The sequence below is a fragment of the Diabrotica virgifera genome, chromosome 5 (genome assembly GCF_917563875.1).
Source record: "Diabrotica virgifera virgifera chromosome 5, PGI_DIABVI_V3a".
Taxonomy (NCBI): domain Eukaryota; kingdom Metazoa; phylum Arthropoda; class Insecta; order Coleoptera; family Chrysomelidae; genus Diabrotica; species Diabrotica virgifera.
In genome coordinates, this window is record NC_065447.1 from 55,019,122 (window position 1) to 55,041,639 (window position 22,518).

The 22,518-nt window shown below is 35.6% G+C and overlaps 1 protein-coding gene across 2 annotated transcripts in view; it reads right to left on the reverse strand.

Annotated features, from left to right (window-relative positions):
* Window positions 1–244: 244 nt before the first annotated feature.
* The window catches only part of LOC114339180 (septin-2), a 129,777-nt gene continuing 107,503 nt past the window's right edge, over window positions 245–22,518 (reverse strand). For both annotated transcript variants that reach the window (XM_028289816.2, XM_028289810.2), the window contains exons 4-8: window positions 15,803–15,953; window positions 12,416–12,581; window positions 5,204–5,357; window positions 1,455–1,533; window positions 245–482 (exon numbers count right to left, since the gene is read on the reverse strand). In XM_028289816.2, the coding sequence (XP_028145617.1) occupies window positions 384–482; window positions 1,455–1,533; window positions 5,204–5,357; window positions 12,416–12,581; window positions 15,803–15,953 (649 nt within the window). In that variant the 3' untranslated portion in view covers window positions 245–383. The remainder of the gene's footprint in view (window positions 483–1,454; window positions 1,534–5,203; window positions 5,358–12,415; window positions 12,582–15,802; window positions 15,954–22,518) is intronic.

Here is a 22,518-nt window from a genome sequence, read left to right on the forward strand (position 1 = left end):
ATGTTCGGCGTAGGGGAGGAGTCTTTTGTACAATATGTTGGACATATATGCCATGTTGAACAACACACTGTATATGAAGAAAAAAAGAATAATCATTGATTTATTAGGACGGAAACCGCACTGATATCGTCCCATTATATATGTTCGGCGTAGGGGAGGAGTCTTTTGTACAATATGTTGGACATTATATGCCATGTTGAACAACACACTGTATATGAAGAAAAAAAGAATAAAACACGACAACAGTTTTTAACTATATATTTTTTATAACATACATTACGCATATAAATATTGATATAAATATGAAAAAAACATTTTAACTAGACATCTTTGGTCTTAAATTGATAAATTAAAAACTAGTTTAATCAATAAATAATAAAAATCTACACATCAATAATACTTTCGTGTTTTTTATTGTTGTCTTGAGCATCAACTTTGAGTTTCTCCTGCATTTGCTTTAGCATTTCTTGCATCCGACGAATCTGAAACAAATAGAAAAAATAAATTAAAAGCTAATTGTAGAAACCTAATCTATTGTTATAATCGATAAAAGCAGTATAAAATTATTATTGTTGCCTTGGACTAGCCAACCAAATAGTGAATACTAGGTTTCTTCTTCTTCTGACGATGTCTAGCCGTTCCGAATGTTGGCGATTAACATGGATATCTTTATTTTGCTGGTGGCTATTCGAAGTAGTCCGGTTCTACACTTATTGAACTATTTTCTCAGATTCTGGAGCCAAGAAATCTTCTCCCTGGTCCTCTTTTTTCATACAATTTGATCTGAAAAACAAGTTGTAACAAGCCATATCTCTGCTAATTTCCCATAATAAGACTCACACATTCTAATTTACACTCTTGGATTGTCCGAACGATCTCACGTTTCTTCCCCATTCTAAATATAAACTTAATTCAGTATTAATATAAATAGTCAAACTACAGTCGAACCCGCTTATTATAACACCTGTTATAGGAATATCCCGGTTTAAGGAATAGAAATTTGAGTTCCCGATTCATTTCTACGAGGCATAAATGATCGATAATTAGAATATCCCGGTTATAGGAATACTTTTCTTTGACACGAAGGCTATTTCAATAAGAGGGTTCGACTGTATTAATAATAAATTAAGTATAAACTCAATTATATATACGCTAAACGGTGCATTTAAGCTTCTTTTAAATCATCATAACAGGTGGCAGAGTTCACCCCTGCTAGGACCCTATTTCATTAGACTATTATACGATTAATCCACCTAGCATCATTCATTCTCGCCTCTTGTCCGATCCTGTTCCACTTCATATGTGCTTCCCTTTCTACAGAAGCCGTGGTCACTGGCTCTTGGACCACTCAATGCCTGGTTTTCAAAGTCACTTTCATTTTTTCCATGAATTTTTTAGTGGGTGTTAAAATTTCTGCACCGCACTTCACCTATATTCACTTATTTTCAACTTACCTCTTCGTCCTTCTGTATTAGCAGCCTATCTGTTTCAGAAATATCTGAATCATATGGAGTTGAGTCTCTTTTTAGTTTCCTGAAATAATAAAATATAATTATTAATACAGTATATAAAAAGAATCACGCAAAATCATTATGCTTTACAAAAATAAGAAGTGATAAAAGTTTTAAGTAAGTATAGCTGTTAAGGTAAACAATGCATGTGAAAACCTATGTGTTGTAACGATAGCGTCGCCAAGCTTGTGCCGTCGACGCGCGACGTGCCACCGCTCCGTACGCATGCACTCACATCATTCTTTCCATCACCATCCACTCGGGCTAGGAGATGGATCATCGGCAACGATATAAAACGAAGTTCGCCACAAGCATTAAATTCTGAAAAGGACCGTTCATCACCATGTTCATCACAACTCTTTCTCCTCTGACGATTCTCGAAGAGCCTGCTTCTACTCCGCCAAATCCAAAACAAAAGATATCACCAGTGGTTCTGCGAACACAACGACCCAGTGCTATATACCAGCCAAAAACAAACCACGTTCTGAAGAGGTGTTAGATCACCTAAAATAGGACATAACGAATAAACCAGTCCAAAACAACGAAACTTCAAAACACACGGCACATTGGACAGAAGGAGAGTTATGTCGGAGTGTTGATCTCGTGTACGATATCCAGTGTACGATACAGTAAAGCACGACAAGCTGATGGAGATATTAACCAATATTGGAATAAACACCTGTGATTTAAGGATTATCAGCAATCTGTACTGGAATCAAACATCATCTATCCGGACAGAGGCAGGAGAATCCGACGATATCAAAATCAAACGTGGGGTCCGTCAGGGATGTATACTATCCCCACTGCTGTTTAACATCTACTCTGAGGAAATCTTTCAAGAAGCATTGGATGATGTTGAAGCCGGAATTAGAATTAACGGAGAATGTATCAATAACATAAGATACGCAGACGACACTGTGGTATTCGCTGACAGTTCTGAAGCCCTACAGGAGTTAATGAGCAGAATCGCAGAAGTCAGTCAGAGATACGGACTTTCACTAAACACTAAGAAAACCAAATGTATGATGATCTCTAAGAATGAACAGCAATTTGGACGAATCAGTGTGAATGGTCAACAAATAGAAAGAGTAAAAACATACACCTACCTTGGTACGAACGTCAATGAAAATTGGGACCATTCTATAGAAATCAAATGTAGGATAGAGAAAGCAAGATCTGCATTTCAAAAAATGGCAAAGTTGTTCAAATGTCATGATTTGTCGATACCCATAAAAGTCAGATTACTACGATGTTATATATTTCCTATACTGTTGTACGGAGTTGAGTCGTGGACTCTCACAGACGCCAACTGCAAGAAAATTGAGGCTTTTGAGATGTGGCTTTATCGTCGAATCCTGAAGATATCTTATACCGACCACATTACTAATGAGGGTGTTTTGCTGAGAATGAAAAAAGAAAAAGAGCTGTTAATCAAAATAAAAACAGCCAAAATCGAATACCTCGGTCACATCATGAGGAACAGTGAGAGATATGGACTGTTGCAACTGGTCTTGCAGGGAAAAGTAGAGGGAAAGCGAGGACCAGGAAGGCGAAGGATTTCCTGGCTGAGAAATCTACGAACGTGGTTCAACACAACCACTACAAATCTTTTCAGAGCAGCAGTGTGCAAAGTGCAGATTGCCATGATGGTCGCCAACATCCGAAACGGATAGGCACTACAAGAAGAAGAAGTTGATCTGGTAGTAACTCCACTGGCTCTAAGTATTGATTCGTCGCTTTCCGGTTCCTTACTGGATCGAGTATTTGTGACGATAATATAATTTTATCGTCTAGAGTACGCCAATGAATGAAGTAAAACGTGTTTTTGTACCGTCTTGGATGATATAAAAGTCGGATCGAAAAGCCTAGTTGATGATTATTCTTGGAGCGTTGATCGAAGAATAATAAACAACAGCGAGGTATAAGAGGTGAGTTTATGTAGGTAGTATTTTCCTCTTACCTATCCTTATACGAGCGGTGATCGTATATCCATAATATGTCTTTTCATCTGGCGAGCTGAGCGAGATTCCCTTTTTCCCTTTCCTTATACATACATTCATGTCGTATTAATAAAAGCAATTCCTATTTCACGCTATCGTCAAAACCATTCATTCATGTACAAAATATCGTCACATCGGCCCGAACAGAAAGCTCGATGCGTAGATTATAAATATATTTTATTAACGAAATTAACGAGTAATTAAGGCTAATTATCTTATCTTTTGTATGTTTTGATTTCAAATAAAAATGTCTTGAAAGGCGAACTCTTTTTTTCGACTGATTTAGTTACCTGGAGCAACAACGCAACGACCTCGTTACATATTGATCCATCTATAACCTAGAACAAGTACTTATTCCTTAGCGCGTGTGTGTACTAACTAACGCATGGTATTTTCGTTGTAATTTTCTTTTCCATTAACCATATTTATTGTTCGTAGGTAACAACAGTGGGTCGTGGCATCATCGAAATCTTCGCCGGGATTGATATTTTATTTTTATTGTACAGAGAAGTTAATTTCTTCGTCTTTTTGTGTAGACATTACTCTGTCTGTTTTTCAATGTGCCTCCAGTAAGTTGTCATTCCATCTTTTTCGTGGTCTTCCCACTGATCGTCTTCCTATTCGGGAAACGTCTCTCGCCGTCCTTACTACTCTATTTGTTGTCATTCGGCTTATGTGGTCGTTCCATTCTACTCTTCTGTTTTTCACTCAGTTATTAATGTTGTCCACCTTGCATCTCCGTCGTATATCTGCACTTCTAGCTCTATCCGATAGTGTCTTATCATCGATTTTTCGAAGTGTTTTCACCTCTGCTGTTTCTAGCATTCTTTTTGTCCTTTCTGTATCAGGTAGTGTTTCTGCCGCGTATGAGAATATTGGTCTGATGATTGTTTTGTAAATTCTGCCTTTCACTTCTTTTCCGATATTTTTATTTCTCCATATTGTTTCATTCAGACAACCTGCAGCTGTTTGCTTTATTTATCTGATCTTCCACTTCTGTTTCGAGCTTTTCGTAGCTATATAGATAGTGTGATCCCTAAATGTCTAAACTCCATGACTTGTTCTATTATCTGACCCTCCAGCTCTAATTTACACCTTATTAGATTTGCTGTTATAACCATGCATTTTAGTCTTTTTTGGAGAAATTTACATGTTAAATTTTCCAGCGGTTTTATTAAATTAGTGCAGCATACGTTGTAAATCATGTTCACTTTGAGATATTAGTATTGCGTCGTCTGCATAGCAGATTATTTTAAGTTGCTTTTCTCCCAATTGGTATCCTTTTTTGTTCTTACTTCTTTATTATTTCATCCAAGATCAGGTTAAACAATAGAGGGCTCAGTGAGTCTCCCTGTCTTATTCCATTGCCTGCTTCAATTGGGTTAGTTAGTTCTTCATCTACTTTTACTTTTATTGTGTTGTTTTGGTAGATATTTTCGATCGTTTTATTTATTCCTAGAGGTACCTCTCTTTTGTACAATATACGGATAACGTCCATTTACGGATAATGGTAAGTTAATTTTATTTTGTTATTTATTTATTCAGAGCACATTTTTATTTAAATTAAATTGATGTTTTACTGAGTCTGGTATTTAATAGTGTATGAAATGTACACATTTGCCTACACACCACAATAAACGTTATTTTTATAATTTTGTTAATTATTTGTTACAAATAAGTAAATATTCTTACCCTCGTTCTCGTGCATGCTGAGAAATTTGGGAAATACACGCAGCCCTGAAATTTTCATAATGGACGTCTTCTGTAACATCCTTTAAGTCTTGCATATGAGTTGAGATCAACATTGTCCTGAGTTTGATAAAATCACTGTGTTTTGGATTTTCCACTGAAAAAGACAGATGATTATTAAATTTTTAATATAGCCAGGCATTAGACTGGCATTAGACCAGCAATAGAGCATTAGACAAGCTATAGCCTGACATTAGACCAGGATACCTCAACGTATATCGACTTAAATACATCATCCAGATAAACAAATTATAGCAGCTATAGTCATTTATGGTGGTAACGTGTCTCTACTACCCTAACACTGGGCTTGATTAACTGGAAGATACTATATTTCCCATTAATGCTTTATTATTATATAAGGTACATTTATTAGTGGTTTCTAGTACCCAGTTGCCGATGGAATGAACGTCCTCTCTTCGAGGTGGCACTCTCTAAAGTAACCCCAACATTAGACTGCCCTAAATATCTCTGTGTACGAATACTTATTGATTACCTATGTTTGTGACACTTTCGTATATGTATGTCAAGATTATTATGTCAATAATAATATACAGAAATGCAATCTTGCACTAATACCTACATGTGTAAATTTTGTTTACAAGACTACTTAAACATTCGGCGTGCTTGATTGTTTACTAATATATTTAAATATATTACAGTGGATTAATTTTAAGATATTTGAAATTATCTGAAATATTGTTAAAATCTAGGACACATTGGTTAGAAATTAAGTTCACGTGTCTGAAAGTCTGACCTCGAGCTTAGTCTGGGATTAAATGGACTATAGACTACCAGAGGTAGCTGGCAATTATGGGCAGATTTAGGAAACTTGAAACACATTTTGAGGAATAATAATAATATCGTATTGCATTTTCACTGGGGAGGTCATTTCGGGTACGTTCCTGTGACACTTGCATCTTTAATCCTGTTTGAAGTGGCTATAGTGTTGATGCTCACACTAGACCAGGGGTCTGACGGTTTAACGTATAATAGAAACGAAAATCGGTCTGAATACGCAACAAAGTGGCAATATCAAGGTTTGGTGTCACTGTTTAAGAAATTCGAGTAGCCGCTTTAAAGATAAGCACATGCTGGTATTTTAACATCCCATTAATCATTGTAAATTAGTCATTTTAGAATTTACAGTAAACACTGGCATATTAGTACAATTAAAATAGTTAGACGATAAATATTATGCAAGAGAAATTAAACTTTTTTCTACTTGTAGGGACAAAAAAAGCAAGTTCATCAAAGCAAGCATATTTGAAACATTATTTGGTTAAAACATCTCATTTTTGCTGTTGAAAAAATATATTCATTTTCTGGACTAAATTACGGTTTGGTTGATATCCGAGAAGACCTGGTATTCACACAATGTTGCCAAGCTGAATTTTGTTATAATTTTCTAGCCGATTTCCGAGCCTATTATACCCTCCGAAACACGGTGAACGGCTCGTATCATTTTTAGAAATGAAAATGTCGTTATTAGTGCCGAGATTCGAACTTGTGCGCACTGGCTTATGAAGCCAGTATCTTTCAGCTGAGCTACGGCCGTTCATATTTTGCGGAATAACGATATTCAAGTGTATATGTATTTTGCCTTTTTGTGCATATGGATTGGAGACTGCGCCGCATATATGAAACAGTATGAAAGAGAACTTAAAACATCACAGAAAGTCACAGAATGAGAAATTCTGAGGATTTCAGTACAAGACTGAATCAGAAACGAAGAGATTAGAAACATAACCGAAATTAAAGATGTAAAAGAGGATACAACAAAAATGAAGTAACACTCTATCAGGCACGTATTAAGATTGGGATTATCGGAAAATAGATCGATAAGTACAGTGATAGAGTGAAGACCAAGACAAGCAGAAAGATATACCTAGAGGTAGATTCCAGAAACTATAATTAGATGAAATCTGAACTATTGCAGAAAAATAAGGAGTACTTAAAATTCATGACAGAGATCAGTGAAGAAATTTAGGTGAGACCTGTGTCCAGTGGTAGATGAATATGAGATGATAAACAATAAAAATAAGAAGTTCACACTCTTATTGTAAGAAGCAGTCAACTGTAGATCTAATGTAGAAACGATACTGGAACAACTTAACCGATATGTAATGCATTAGGGTAACAGTAACTGACTAATAGCTATTAAATAGTAAGAAATTGTTTAATTATCATTGGTCTGTTAAATATATATCATATATAATATTGTTTGTACAAAAATTGTTTGTTTATATATCACACCCCGACTTCAATCAGGGCTGGATTTACATATGGGCTGAATGGGCTATAGCCAAGGGCGGCAGAATTCAGGGGACGACAAATTTTGGTAAAAAAGTAAAAAATGGCGGGCGGGAGGGCGATAAATTGTGGATAGCCCAGGAGTAGCAAATCTTTAAATCCGCCTCGGACTTCAATAATGCCATAACCCTAAAAAATGGAAAATATATTTTTGGCCAAACACGTTCCTTTAAGCGTTGCCTTCATTGTGGAATAATGTCATATTATAATTTAGTTATATTAGAATCTGTATAGTGCGCCTGTGTCGTTATTACCATTTCCGGATTTGGCTCTCTCAGCATTAGCAAGCGCGCCACAAGGCAGTTTACATTATGCTGTAGTCGAGAGTGGATGTGTAATAAGTACCGTTTATTTTTAAATATTACAAAAAAAAATTACTCAAGTAAAACTACTCTAGTGCTGTATTAAATAGTGTGATGTTACTGCCTTCTGGTTCTAATTAATTAAAAAGACTAAACACGTCTTACTATACATTATATTTTATTCACTGGTATCCAATATCTAAACAATAACATTAATGATTCATAGCGCCTCGCCTTACTACATACTAACTTCTAATAATTATTTGTATATCTATATCCATACTGATTGCTCAGCGTGTTTTTATACCTATCTGAACCATAACAAATATAGTTCAAGTTCACTCGTAATAAACATGTGATACAAACTATAAGCTATTGTTTTTATGTATGTTCAATACCCTAAAGGTTAATAACATCATATTTAAATTATGATTTATACAGAGGGTTCATAATATACCACAGTGCCATAACCTGTAATGATACACCCTAAGACTCTAATTTTGAATATGGGTGCCTTAGAGCAATAGTGCCTTATCATATTTTAAGGTCGAATTTCAGGGTAAAACAATGTAAATAACTAACAATAAATACTAGCATTAGATATCTACACACATAATCAACACGAGCATTTGTAGACTACGAAGAAGCTTTCGACACTATAGAACACACGGCCGTAATAAACGCAATGCAAAATTGTAATGCAAGCTACAGCTACATACTACCTAAATGAAAATGAATACACGAACCCTGTACCATTAAACAGGGGAGTCAAACAGGGAGACACTCTATCACCCAAACTGTTCACCTTAGTTTTGGAGGACGTGTTTAAAAATCTAAATTGGAAATATAAGGGAATAAACATCAATGACCCCACCATGCTTTCAGAACTCATCATCATCATCAATGGTGCTAAAACTCTTCGTGAGTCTTTGCCGCGTTTACTATTGCCTTCCATGTTCGTCGGTCCTGCGCCACTAATTCCCATTGTCGCACTCCCATTTTCTCTAGATCTTCTTTAACTGCATCTTTCCACCTCTTTCTAGGCCGCCCTACAGACCTTCTTCCATCTGGCCTTTCCCAGAACACATTGTTTATAAGGCGATTGTCGTTACTGCGTATCACATGCCCTGCCCATCTGAGTCTATCTATTTATACAGGGCGTCCAGAAAATCTACCGACAAACGAAGACAGGAGATTCCTCAGATAATTTTAAGACAATTTAACCCAATTCACCTAGTCCGAAAATGCTTCTTAAGGGAGCTAGAGCTCTTTGAAGATGGCATGGCGTCATGAAATTAGTTTTTCATACATACCTCCAGAACGCTTCTATTTAGAAAAACGAAAATTGGTATGCATATTTACTTTTCAGAGATAAATCGATTCCATCCATTGTAAATTTCTAGTACCAGTCATAGGCGTCCGTTTTGGGTAGAGCAACGGGTATTTTATCGCATAACTTTTTTGTCCTTAACTTTTATGCATTTTTCTCACCGGATTATTAAATTGTGAGGTAAGTACTAAAAGGTACTCTTGCTTTAAGTCGGTAGGACACACCGTTTTCTAGAAAAATCGATTTAAAAGTTTTTCGTTTTTGGAATTTGAAAAAAAAATTAAAAGAACTTTTTAACAAAAAACCGAAGTATTTTACCAACATAAAGTAAGAGTAACTTTAAGTACTCGAATACCTCATAATTTAATAATCTAGTGTCAAAAATGCTCAAAAATTCAAGACAAAAAAGTTATGCTATAAAATAACTGTTGACCGTTGACCTACCCAAAACGGACGCCTATGACCAGTACTAGAAATTCGAAATTAATGAAATCGATTTATCTCTGGAATATAAATCAATGTACCAGATTTCATCTTTCTAAACAGTTTTTTTTTTAATTTTTTTTAATTCAAATAGCGAAAAATCTTCAAATCGATTTTTCTAGGAAACGGTGTGTCCTACCGATTTAAAACAAGAGTACATTTTAGTACTAGAATACTTTACAATTTAATAATCCAGTATCAGAAATGCATAAAAGTTAAAGATAAAAAAGTTATGCGATAAAATAACCGTTGTCCTACCCAAAACGGACGCCTATGATCGGTACTAGAAATTTGCAATGGATTAATTAGATTTATATCTTGAAGATAAATACGAGCACCGATTTTTGTTTTTCTAAATAGAAGCGTTCTGGAGGTACTTAAGAGAAACTAATTACAAGACGCCATCTTCAAAGAGCTCTAGCTCCCTTAGGAAGCATTTTCGGACTAAGTGAATTGGGTTAAATTATCTTAAAATTATCTGAAGAATCTCCTGTCTTCGTTTGTCGGTAGAGTTTCTGGACACCCTGTATATCTGACAAGATTTTCTTTCCCGAATAGAGAGCCTAGCTCGTTATTGTGTCTGCGCCTCCATTCGTTTGTCATGCTGTCTCTGCAAGGGCCATATATCATTCGAAGGATTTTACGTTCCCACACCAGCAATTTATTAACTTCTCTTTTTGTTAGCGTCCATGTTCGCTTCCATACGCGACTGCTGGTCCTATTATGGTCTTATATATCTGGATTTTTGCACCTCGTGAAAGAAGTTTTGACTTCATTAGATGTTGCATTGCAAAGAAAGATCTGTTTCCTGCCATTATTCTTGTTTCAACTTCTTGCTCTAATTTGTTGTCATTTGTGATTGTTGCTCCTAGATATTTAAATTCTTTAACCACTTCAAAGTTGTGATCGTTTATAGTAATGTTTTGCCTTATTCGCCTTCGTTCTTGTTTTGAGACGACCATGTATTTTGTTTTGTCTTCATTTATTTTGAGACCGATGTTTAATGCAGCTTCTTCAAAGCTCGAGAAAATATCTTTAATTTCTAATGTTGATTGTGCTACTGCGTCTACGTCATCGGCAAAGGCGAGTATGATTTTTGCTCCCCGAGCAGTTATGTCTGGTGTGATTTTGTGATATATTTTCCGCATGACATATTCTAAGGCCAGGTTAAACAACAATGGGGACAACGGATCTCCCTGTCTCAGTCCAGAATTTACGCAGAAAGCGTTTGATATTTCCGCCCCTATTCTAACTTGTGCAAAGGAGTTACTTACACACATTTGTGTTACCGCAGCTAGTTTCTTGGGTACGCCGAGCTCGATCATTGCCTTCCATAATGTTGCACGATTAATTGAATCATAAGCCTGTTTGAAGTCTATAAAGATCTGATGCACGTCCTGATTATATTCCCAATACTTTTCAAGCATTTGTCTTATTGGAACCAGTCTCGTTGGAACTTTACCGCGCTGAGCAGATGTGACGTGAATTGTAAATTGTAGAATTCCCTCATCTTCCTTAGTCTCAGCATCCGTATGGCTTGCAAATTGTAGAAGCCTCGGAGGTGTAACCAGAGAAGGTTCCCATTGTTTTCATTCTGGTGGGATATGTTATATGCCATTAGAGTGAAAACTTAGTCTTTAGTCATTTGTCTTATTGTAAATATTTGATCAATAGTCGATCTGCCAGGCCTGAAACCACACTGGTAGTCACCAACTATTTCTTCAGCGTATGGTACTAATCTTTTTAATAATATCGAAGCCAATATTTTATACGTAGTGTTGATTAGTGAGATTCCTCTGTAATTCATGCATGATTCCTACACACAGAATATTCATGCTTTCAGAACTACACACAGAATATTCTAAAATAGGACTGAAAATGAATTTAAACAAAACAAAAGTCATGCACTCCGAAGAAACCGTGACAATAATAAACGACAAAGTTAGAAAAAGTTGAAGAATATTATATATATTTAGGATAAAAAATAATAATAAATAGGGAAATTCAAACGGAAGAAATAAAAAGAAGAAGAAAGTTAGCATAGGTAGCATTCGGCAAACTGAACTATATACTCAGAAATCAGCAAATTTTTAGATCTAAAGTATTTGATGCATGCATTACTCCGATATTAACATATGAGGCACAAACATGGACAATCACAAAAAAGAATATGAACATACGCAGAGTCACTCAACACGCCATGGAAAGAGCAATGCTTGGCATATCACTTAAGGACAGGAAAACAAACACATGGATAAGACAGAAAACCAAAGTCACCGATGTGGTACAAAAATCATTAAAATTGAAATGGGTATACGCTGGACATGTAGCTAGGAGCGATCTAAACAAATGGCACAGAACAATTCTAACCTGGAGACCATACGAACACAAAAGACCCAGAGGCAGACCTCCTATGAGATGGACAGATGATCTGAAACGAACTGCCGGGAAAAATTGGCTACAAGTAGTGTACAACAAAAAATAATGGAAAGGAAGACTTGAGGAGGCTTATGTTCAGATGTGGACGTGAATGGCCAGACGAAGGACAAGAACAAGAATCAACACGAGTGCAGAATTTGGTTAACTTAGATAAGAAAGTCGCACAGAAAAAATGAAGAGTTCACATAATATCTTGTTTTTGCTCTCCTGAAAAGTTTGCGATTTCAGGGTTATGGCACTAATGAATTCGGGGTGCCATATGTTGTTAATACATAAAAGGAGTTTTCTTACCGTCAACAACACCCCATGGATATTGCCTTCCTCTGATTTTCTTTCCAGCTATTTCTAAAGTGGTATTGCTGCCAACCACAGCAAATGGAACGCTTGCTTTTAGTTCTTTGTCTTGTTGCTTAAATTCTTCATCTTCGTCGCTATCACATTCTGGAAATTCATACATCTGAAAAACCAAGGTATTGATTAATTATTTATAATAAATATTAAAATGGAATCGGCATCGGGTTGCATAATTATTTTTGTGTGAGGAAAGGACAATGTTGCTCAGGGGTAAATAATTAAATTGCAATAGTACCTATGTATGTTTTTTTTATAATTGATTGAGCAATTGGCAAAAGATAAATGGGTAAAAATATAAACAACATCCGTAATGCCGACGATACAGTCATCATCGCTGAAAGTGCAGACGCTACTAAACACAATCCGTAAGAGGTGTACAGTCGTAACAAGGATCCATATAAAGTGGACAAAATGAAATACGTAGCAGTCTTGATTACAGAAGATTTAAATCCGAAATCAGAAATTGGATCAAGAATAGAGCAATCAACAGCAGTCTTTTTGAAGCTGAGGAAATTTATGGGTAACCAAAGACTCTGCAAATCCGATATCGCATGGTAAAATGTTATATTAATTCTATTCTTCATTATGATGTCGAAGCTTGGACTAATAATGTTGACTTAATGAGAAAGCTTTTGAGATGTGGGTTTTTAGGAGAATTTTGAAAATACCGTGGACCGATCATATTACGAACGAAATAGTGTTGCACAGAATGGGAAGAGGAAGAGACAGAGAACTTTTGACCACCATTAAAAAGAGAAAAACAGTATATTTGGGGCACATACTTAGAGATGATAAGTACGAGTTATTACACCTGATTATGAAGGGTAAAATCGAAAGAAAAGGGGTCCTGGTAGACGACAAATACTCTGGCTAAAAAACATTCTCGACTGGACCGGGTTAAACACACAGACGCTTTTCAGAAAAGCAGAAGATAGATACTTATGAGAAGAATGCAATGGTTATAGTCAACCTTCATTAGTGGAGTCGGCACTAGAAGAAGAATTGGCAATTAAAGGAGTTTCTTCCAGGGTTGGGCTGATTAAAATCAAGTGATTAAAATCACGATTAAAATCATGATTTAAATCGCTTGATTTTTAAAATTAAAATCAATTTTTTTCTTTTTTATTCAGAACCAGATAACAACATAATATAAAAGTTTTCTCAAAGATGAAAAGAAGTATCTGCTTTTAGCAAAAACAACAAAAAAGAAGTACATAATTCCAAATTCTTAAACTAAACGTAACACCTAAATTTTATTACTGTATATTTTCAGTCTATTCATTTTCGTTATACAATTTAAACAAAAACACGAGTTTTCCTCCTTTTTCTATGCCTAATCTGTTTCTAATATCCGAGTGTACAAGACCAAAAGAGCTAAATACGCGTTCTACTGAAGCTGAAGAAGCAGTTGCACACAGGAACTGTTTTATTATTGGCAACTGTTTCAAGATTTCCGGCTCATCTTTTTGTGATAACCACCATTGTAGTCCGTTTACATTTTTTATTACTTCGTCCGAAAACATAACTTGCTTAAATGAAGCACTGCGGGCATTTAACTTTATTACTAAAGATAACAGTCCAGTGTTTTCATATAACTCGTTAATTGTTTCTAAAGCTATATTCTTTTCTTCTGGTGTTAACTGGTATTTTGTTTTTTGTGGATTCAACATATACGCTATAAAATGATATGGCGTTAGTGCTTGCTTATATCGATTATTAAATTGTTGTGTTTTTTGTAATGGTAATTCCACAGATTCATCAAAGATATATTGTACATGTTTCCACTGCTCTACAGCATCTGCGATAGTAGCATTTTTCCTCTGCACAGTATCAAGAGCAACTGATATAGGTTTTAAGATGTTTAAATAATCTTGCGCTGCATGTTTAATTGCAATATTTGAAACTTTTCGGGAAATAGTAGAATCAATCTCCTTTTTATTTTCTTCGCAGATTTTTAATATGATGTCCCACTGAGTGACATACATCTCTAAGCAGTCGCCAAGGCTATTCCATCGCACATCGCTTGGAAGGACTAAAGCGCTGCCTCCTGCTTGACTGAATTTAGCTCTAGCCAAATGGTTATTTCGAAAATATTAACAATTTGGACCACATGTTCTTTAACGTCTTTAACTTGAAAGTCCTTGCACAGTAAATTAAAATGAATATCTTTCCTGCACTTTCTACAAATAGCCCTACACCCCAATTTATTTGGATTTGTTGTCTTAATATAGAACTGCCATATTGGGTCCTCTTTTCTTCCACTCATTTTACTTTATTTTTATTTATATGTTTTCACTTCACTTAACTAACCTAACTAGCGAAATGCGTGAAATTGTTGGGCAACGTCAATTTATAGGTTGAGAAGGAAAACAAGCCTCGACAGGAATATTCTTGCAAAAAGCACAACAAACGCGTTCGTGTTCGTGCCTCGCCTCACTCGGCACTGTATAGCGAGTGTATAGGACAGAAGGAAAACAAATCGCGACAAGAATTTTCTCGCAAGAAGCGCGATAAATGCGTTGTCACAAGTTTTTGAGCCGCAAATTGTATTATAATTTTTAGACTTATACATTAAAATAATTAACAATAATTTCAAAGAATCAAAATGTTCAAATTTTATATTCAAATTTAAAAAATCAAAAAAATCAAATAAATCGTGATTTTTTTAAAAAAATCAATGGTTTTTGATTTTTTTAGTAAAAATCAGATTTTGCCCCACCCTGGTTTCTTCATCAGTAAATTTCCATGGATTTCATTCTTTATATTATGCGTATTCTCGATATCAATATCTAGTCGAGAAGAAATATCGTTGAAATCACATTCAAATTCCATTTAAACTTTTTCGTTCATTTGTATTTCTAACGAGTATCTACAAGTATTGCAACTCAAATAATAACACATAGGGAGTTGTTTGAGATAAGTATGTTTATGATTTGGCATAAACGAGTTAAGCGAAAAAGACGTGAAAAAAGTTGTATTTGATTTTAAATCTCACACTTTCAATAAATCCTACGAAATATTTGGTGTCAGAAGTGGGGTACATGGGTCGATTTTAAACGTTGGAAGCTACAAAACACCCAGAACTATTATACTCAAGACCCAATATATGCAAGGCAAGATGCCATAGTAAGAACACTAGATAGCTTCGTAAGGAGATTCAAAATAACAAAGATGAGATCACTCACTACACAGATACCTAGAGAGATGCATAATAGTACAGGGAACAGAAAGTAGTACTGTTTTAATTTAAAGAAGAAGAAATCTTATTGCCTGTAATGTTAACTGTATAAAACAATAATTATAAACTAGAAAATAAATTCCTACCTGAATATCGTTGTCTCGAATATCGTTAAGAATATTTGCTTTTAATTTGGCAACTTCAGATGATGTGAGGGTATCTGCTTTGGCAATTACTACTACTATGTTAACTTTACGGTGCAGTCTCTTCATTACTTCAAGGTCCATTTGTCTCAAACTAAAATTAAAAAAAATATATTTAGATACAAAAGTTACCTTTAATAAGAGAAAAGAGAATACATGGTAAAAAAATAATAGCTTAACTAACTAAAAACATCACTGACAATCTCGTTCCGTGACTGTCAGTAGATCCTTGGAGAAAATTGTAAGAGATAAATTTTGTATGTGAGTACAATTATATCAGATTATACCTCTAATAGTCTAGGCGCCAGAGGGGTCACCGTGTCATTCAATTCTGATGGACGAACTCAACGGTTTCTTATGGATTTTTGGCTGCTGATTACGAATTTTAAGGGGGGATTTCGATCAGAGTGGTCAAAAAATTGTTATAAACAATTTAATTGTTTATAAATTGTTTATAAGGCTCTGGCTCATAAATTAAAAGAGACAAAAAAGATGTTTCAAATAAAATTTGTTCCTTAATAAAAATTGAAGAAAAAACCGTTTACTAAACTTAAATCTAACAATTAGAACTCAAGATATTGTAAAATTAGTGCACAATGCAAATTGCAAAATAAGTATTTTTCGAAGCTTTATTGATCGTAACTCGGCTTCTACGCATGAAAATGAGCCTTAGAAGGTGTCGTTTTAAAGCTTAATTAACAGGCTTCCACACAAAGTTTGTTAAATTAATTGATCTTCATTTGTTTTAAAGTTATACCCGTTTGAAGTTACAATTTTCTTAAAAATATTGTACATTCATTTGTTTATAAGGGTTCCAAGCAAATTTGAACTATAAACATTTATACTTTAATGAACAATAATGATAGAAAAACTCAAAAGGAACAATTTGAGGTTACGAAAATGTTAATAAGTTTATTTTTGGCCAAGATGTCGATATTTTAATGGCGCGCGCTATGAGGCGCAAGATCGGCTCACCGCGTAAAGGTTCACGCGCTAACTTCTCAATAAAAAAATCAAAAATAAACTTACAAACATTTTCGTAAGCTCAAATTGTTCCTTTTGAGTTGTTTTATCATTATTGTTAATTAAAGTATAAATGTATATAGCTCAAGTTTGCTTGAAACCTTTATAAACAAATTAATGTACAATTTTTTAAAGAAAATTATAACTTCAAACGGGTATAACTTTAAAACAAATGAAGATCAAATAATTTAACAAACTTTGTTTGGAAGCCTGTTAATTAAGCTTTAAAATGAGACCTTCTAAGGCTCATTTGCATGCGTAGAAGCCGAGTTACGATCGATAAAGCTTCGAAAAATACTTATTTTACAATTTGCAATTTGCATTGTGCACTAATTTTACAATATCTTGAGTTCTAATTGTCGGATTTAAGTTTAGTAAACGGCTATTTCTTCGTTTTTTTATTAAGAAACAAATTTTATTTGAAACATTTTTTTATCTCTTTTAGTTTATGAGCCAGAGCCTTATAAACAATTAAATTGTTTATAACAATTTTTTGACCACTCGGATCGAAATCCCCCCTCGAAATTCGTAATCAGCAGCCAAAGATCCATAAGAAACCGTTGAGTTTGTCCATCAGAATTGAAAATGACACGGTGACCTCTATTTGGCGCCTAGACTATAAGGTAATAATGCTATGCTTTACTTATCTAGTTCCGTCAAATCAAATTTGCCATCCAAAAAATAACGGTCTAGATAACGGTGTTATTTACATGCAAAATGTCTAAATAGCTCTGTAAATGGTTTCTCCAACAGAGGGCAGATAAGTAGATGAACTGGATCTTGTAGCTCAGCATTATTGAAAAGTTTGTCAACTGAATGGTTCTATCTTTTCTAATTCTGAATTTGTCTTTGTTTTTTCTCCCTAATGCTATTTGAAAGCCACTTGGTTTCCTGAGATCTTTGAGAACCTGTTACTTCTTTCAGTGGAGTCTACTGTTCTGTGTCATGTTCAGATTTTCCAGGAGATTGCTCCAATTTCATCCTGTGTCTATTTGTAACAGTTGAGAAATGGGAGAAGGTTTAGAGTTACTCCTTGCAAATAGTGAGCCCGGTATCGTCAAGGAATAGGCCTGAATCCCGCGTACCAAAAAAAGTTTATTAATAGCAAACTGAAAATTTGTTAATAACTTAACTGTGTCTAGTCGGACAAACTTTGATATATGGGAACACTGGAACAGGGGAAGTTTTAATTGTGGAACGTGATTTTAATTGTGGAACGTGTCATTCTGACAAGTTTATGATTGTGAAAACTAGCAGGTTGTTTTTAAGTTTATTCACTTGAAAACTTTATAGAATATGTTTGTCCGCCAAATAGGTTGGGCATTTTAATAAGTCCGACACGTAGAACATGTCAAATGGGTCTAGGACGTTTCATCGCCGCCGTTTGGATGCCGCCAGTTCGATGCCGATGCCGGCCGATTCATCGCCAGTCAATTAATCGCTATCTGATATATTTCCGAATTTTCGACAGTTACAATTATTAGTTATTTTTAGTATTAATTAGGAATTCTAGGAAATGCGAGATATGACGGCGATGAAATGGACTGGCGATGAACCGGCGGCATCGAAACGGCCGGCGATGAACCGGCGGCATCGAAACGTCCCATTCCGTGTCAAATGACAGGAATTATGTTGGTGGTAACTAGCAGTCTGATTTTTGCATGAGAGTTTAATGAAAGGGTAACAAATCAATTCAATTCAAGTTCTGCCCGACAAAATATACCTATGGGACGTTTTCGTAGTCTGACGTTCGAAACCTGTAACCTGTTCCACATTTAAAACTCTCCCTGTTCCAGTGTTCCCGTACATCAAAGTTTGTGCGAATAGACACCGTTTAGCTATTAACACGTTGACGGACAGTGCGTCAAATGTATAAGCAAGTGTTGTGGCACTATATGTATTTTGCATAGTAGAATAGGGAAAATGCAACGTCTATAGACGTTGTGTTACATTCCATCAATGGAAATTAGACGTCTATAGACGTTCTGTTCGTCAACGTGTTAACAAATTTTCAGCTTGCTATTAATAATCTTTTTTTGGTACGCGGTATCCAGGCCTAGAATATTTCTGCTAGAAACAGTTCTCATAATATTGACAAATTTATCATAGTTTTTAGATTTTGGATGAATTTCACCAATTTCTTTGTCCAGATCTGAGGCGAATTAATCCCAATTTGTTTGGCTGTAATGTTATCTTCTTTTAAATGATGTTTTTGCGGTTTTATTAAAGCGTTAAAGTACCTATATCTGATTGGTTTGTATTGGGTGCAGTATTTGTCTCTGCGACATTATTTTTCCACTGAGCTGTTATCTATCTTGAGGCAAAAATATAATCTTAATTGCAGCCTCTATTCCATTTAGCACTGCTGCAATAGGAGAAATCTTTGGCGTATTGAAGTTAACGGCATATTCATTAATAACATCAGGCATACCGATGACACAGCGATAGTGGCAGATAACATCGAAGATCTTCAATGCCCTTTAAATGATCTCACTCTTGTAAGTGAAGCTCTGGGTTTGAAAATAAATATCAAGAAGACAAAAACAATGATTATAAGTAGAAGTAATTACCCAAACGGAAAGATATATAGGTATCTCTGGAGAAGAAATCGAACAAGTCAGGCAATTTAAATACTTGGGTTGTTTGCTGAACGAGGGTTGGGACCCTGAGAATGAAATAAAAAACAGAGTAAAACAAGCCAGAAATGCTTTTTTGAGGCTTCCTAAATTTCTGACTGATCGCAAGTTGGATTTCAAGCTCCGATACAAGAGGCTTAAGTGTTAAAATTGGCCTGTTCTCTTGTACGGAATGGAAGCATGGACATTAAAGGCCAGCTCCATGAAGTCTTTGAAATGTGGTATGTATATACACCGTTCTTAGGCGTCAACGCCCTTCGGTAGGGATATATGGGGGAGTTTCACCGAACCGCAAGCCATCCCTTGCCGTACTGCTCCCTCATAGGTCGATCAGATGCCCGCACATTCAGGTCTAAGCGCCAGATTCATATTTAGAATTTTATACTTTTTGTTTTCCGATGGCCTGGGCTGGGCTTGAACTCTCGTACCTCACGGCGAAGTGAAGTGCGGCTCAGCCGCTAGTCGCACTGAGCTATCTGATCGACACATCTGAAATGTGGTGCCTGCGTCAAATGCTTAGGATATCATGGACGGACAGAGTCAGAAATGAGGAGGTACTAAGTAGAGCGGGCTTACAGGATAGGGAACTTTTTAATTATGTAAAAAGTATGAAGACTGCATACTTGGAGCACATATTACGAGGAGAACGATACTTATTCTTCTTTAAGTACCGTGCCCAAATTTTTAGGCGTGGGTCGCTTCCATAACAATTTGCCGATATCGTTCTCGATCTTGTGAGGCATGTAACAATTGATCTGCTGATAAGGCAGTCCATTGAAGAAGCTTTAAGAAGCTTTCGGAGCCATGAATATTTCTTCCGACCAAATCCTCTTTTTCCGTCGATCTTTCCATTGAGTATTAACTGCAGCATCCTGTATCTGCTACCTCTCATTATATGCCCCAGATATTCAAGTTTTCTCTTTTTTATCATCTTCATTAAGTCACCTTCACCTTGACCTACTCTGTTTAAGACTTCTCTGTTTGAAATGCGTTGAACCCAAGATATTCTGAGCATTCTACGATACGACCACATCTCAAAGGCTTCTAATTTGTTCATCATGTTAACCTTCATGATCCAGGTTTCACATCCATATAGTAATACAGGATACACATAACATTTTAGAAACTTGATTCTTAGTTGCAAGTTCAGCTGAGAGTTGCTCAGAATAGATCTAAGTTTCATAAATGCTCCTCTTGCAATTTCTATACGAGTTTTAATTTCTTCATCCGGATTTAGTGTCTCGTTTATCCAACATCCTAGGTATTTAAAATGGTTAACTTTTGTTATTGATTCATCACTGACAATTAGTTGCATAGGGCCGACGACTTGTTTATTAACCACAAGTAACTTTGTCTTTGTTGCATTTATGTTAAGTCCGTTATTGGAGCATTCTCTAGTGACTCGATCTATAAGGAATTGAAGATATTCGATATTTTCAGTCATGATCGCGGTGTCGTCTGCATATCTGATGTTGTTAATAGTTTCTCCCCCGATTCGAACTCCACACTGTCCTTCCAAGGCTGCATTAAAAAATTATTTCTGAGTATACGTTAAACAAAGTTGGGGATAACACACAACCCTGTCTGACACCTCTTTGAATGCAAATTGTGTCTGTTTCTTTGCCGTCTACCAGAATAGAAGCTTCTTGATTCCAATATAGATGTTGTAAAAGTCTCAGATCTTTATCATCTATTCCAATCATTTCTAGATATTCAAACAACCTATCATGTTGAACTCTATCAAACGCCTTCTCAAAATCTATAAAGCAGACGTAAATTGGTTTCTGTACTTCCCATGATCGTTGAAGTAATGTTAACATTGAGAACAAAGCTTCCCTTGTTCCCAATCCTTCTCTGAAACCGAATTGTTTGTTTCCCATTGTCTCTTCACATTTCTGCTTGATTCTATTAAGAATTATCTTAAGAAGTAGCTTGAGAGAGTGGCTCATGAGACTAATTAGTCTAAAGTCTTTACATGACGATATATTAGGTTTTTTTGGCAGTGGAATAAATGTAGACTCTAACCATATCTGTTGCATCATTCCAGTCTCGTATATATGGTTATAAATGTTTGTTAGTTGTGAGACATTGTCGTCATCCAGAAGTTTGAGCCAGTTTGATGGTATTTGGTCAGGGCCTGGAGATGTCCCATTTTTGCTCTGTTTGATGGCTTTCTCTACTTCCGCTTTTAAAATACTAGGAACAGTATTCGTATACTTTGTGGTGTTAAGTGGTGGCCTCGTATCCAGAAAGAGCTCTTTTATATAGTTAGTCCATTCTTCCTTTTTTTCATCGTCGAGAATTATTTTACCTTTGGAGTTTCTCATAAAGTGAGGAGTTCTTTTTCTCTGAGTGTAGGTAATTTCTTTAAGCTTTTTATGTATATTAAACCCGTCATGTTTTCTTTCTAGTTCTTCCATTTCACGACATCTTTGTTCCATCCAGTCCTCTTTTGCTCGCTTAACCTCGTATCTTATTTGTCGATATATCTCTCTATATCGAATCTCGTCTTTGATTTTCCAATTTCTTCTTTGTTGAATAAGGTCTAGTATTTTAGCGGTCATCCAATCCTTTTTCTTTATTGGGTCTTTTTCTGGTTTCAAAACTTCGTTTGATATGGTGACCATGGCGGAATTCATGATATCTAGATTTTGACCGATATTTTCTTGTTCAGATCTTTCTAACTGTTTTTTAATCTCACGATTTATCTTATTTCCGAACTCATCTGCTATTACGGCATTTCTTAGGAGTCAAGTATTAAGTTTCTTCTGCGTTGTGGGGGCTTTTATTCTTTTTAGTTTTAGTTTGAATCCAGCACAGAGCAGATTATGGTTAGTTGTTGCGTCTGCACTTGGGTATGTTTTTGCAGATGTAATACTGTTTCTAGCCTTCTATTAATGATAATGTAGTCAATTTGATTTCTGACTATCTTTCCCTCTTGATCAGCTGGAGATTTCCAGGTATATAGTCGTCTTTTAGGTTGCTGAAACAAAGTATTTG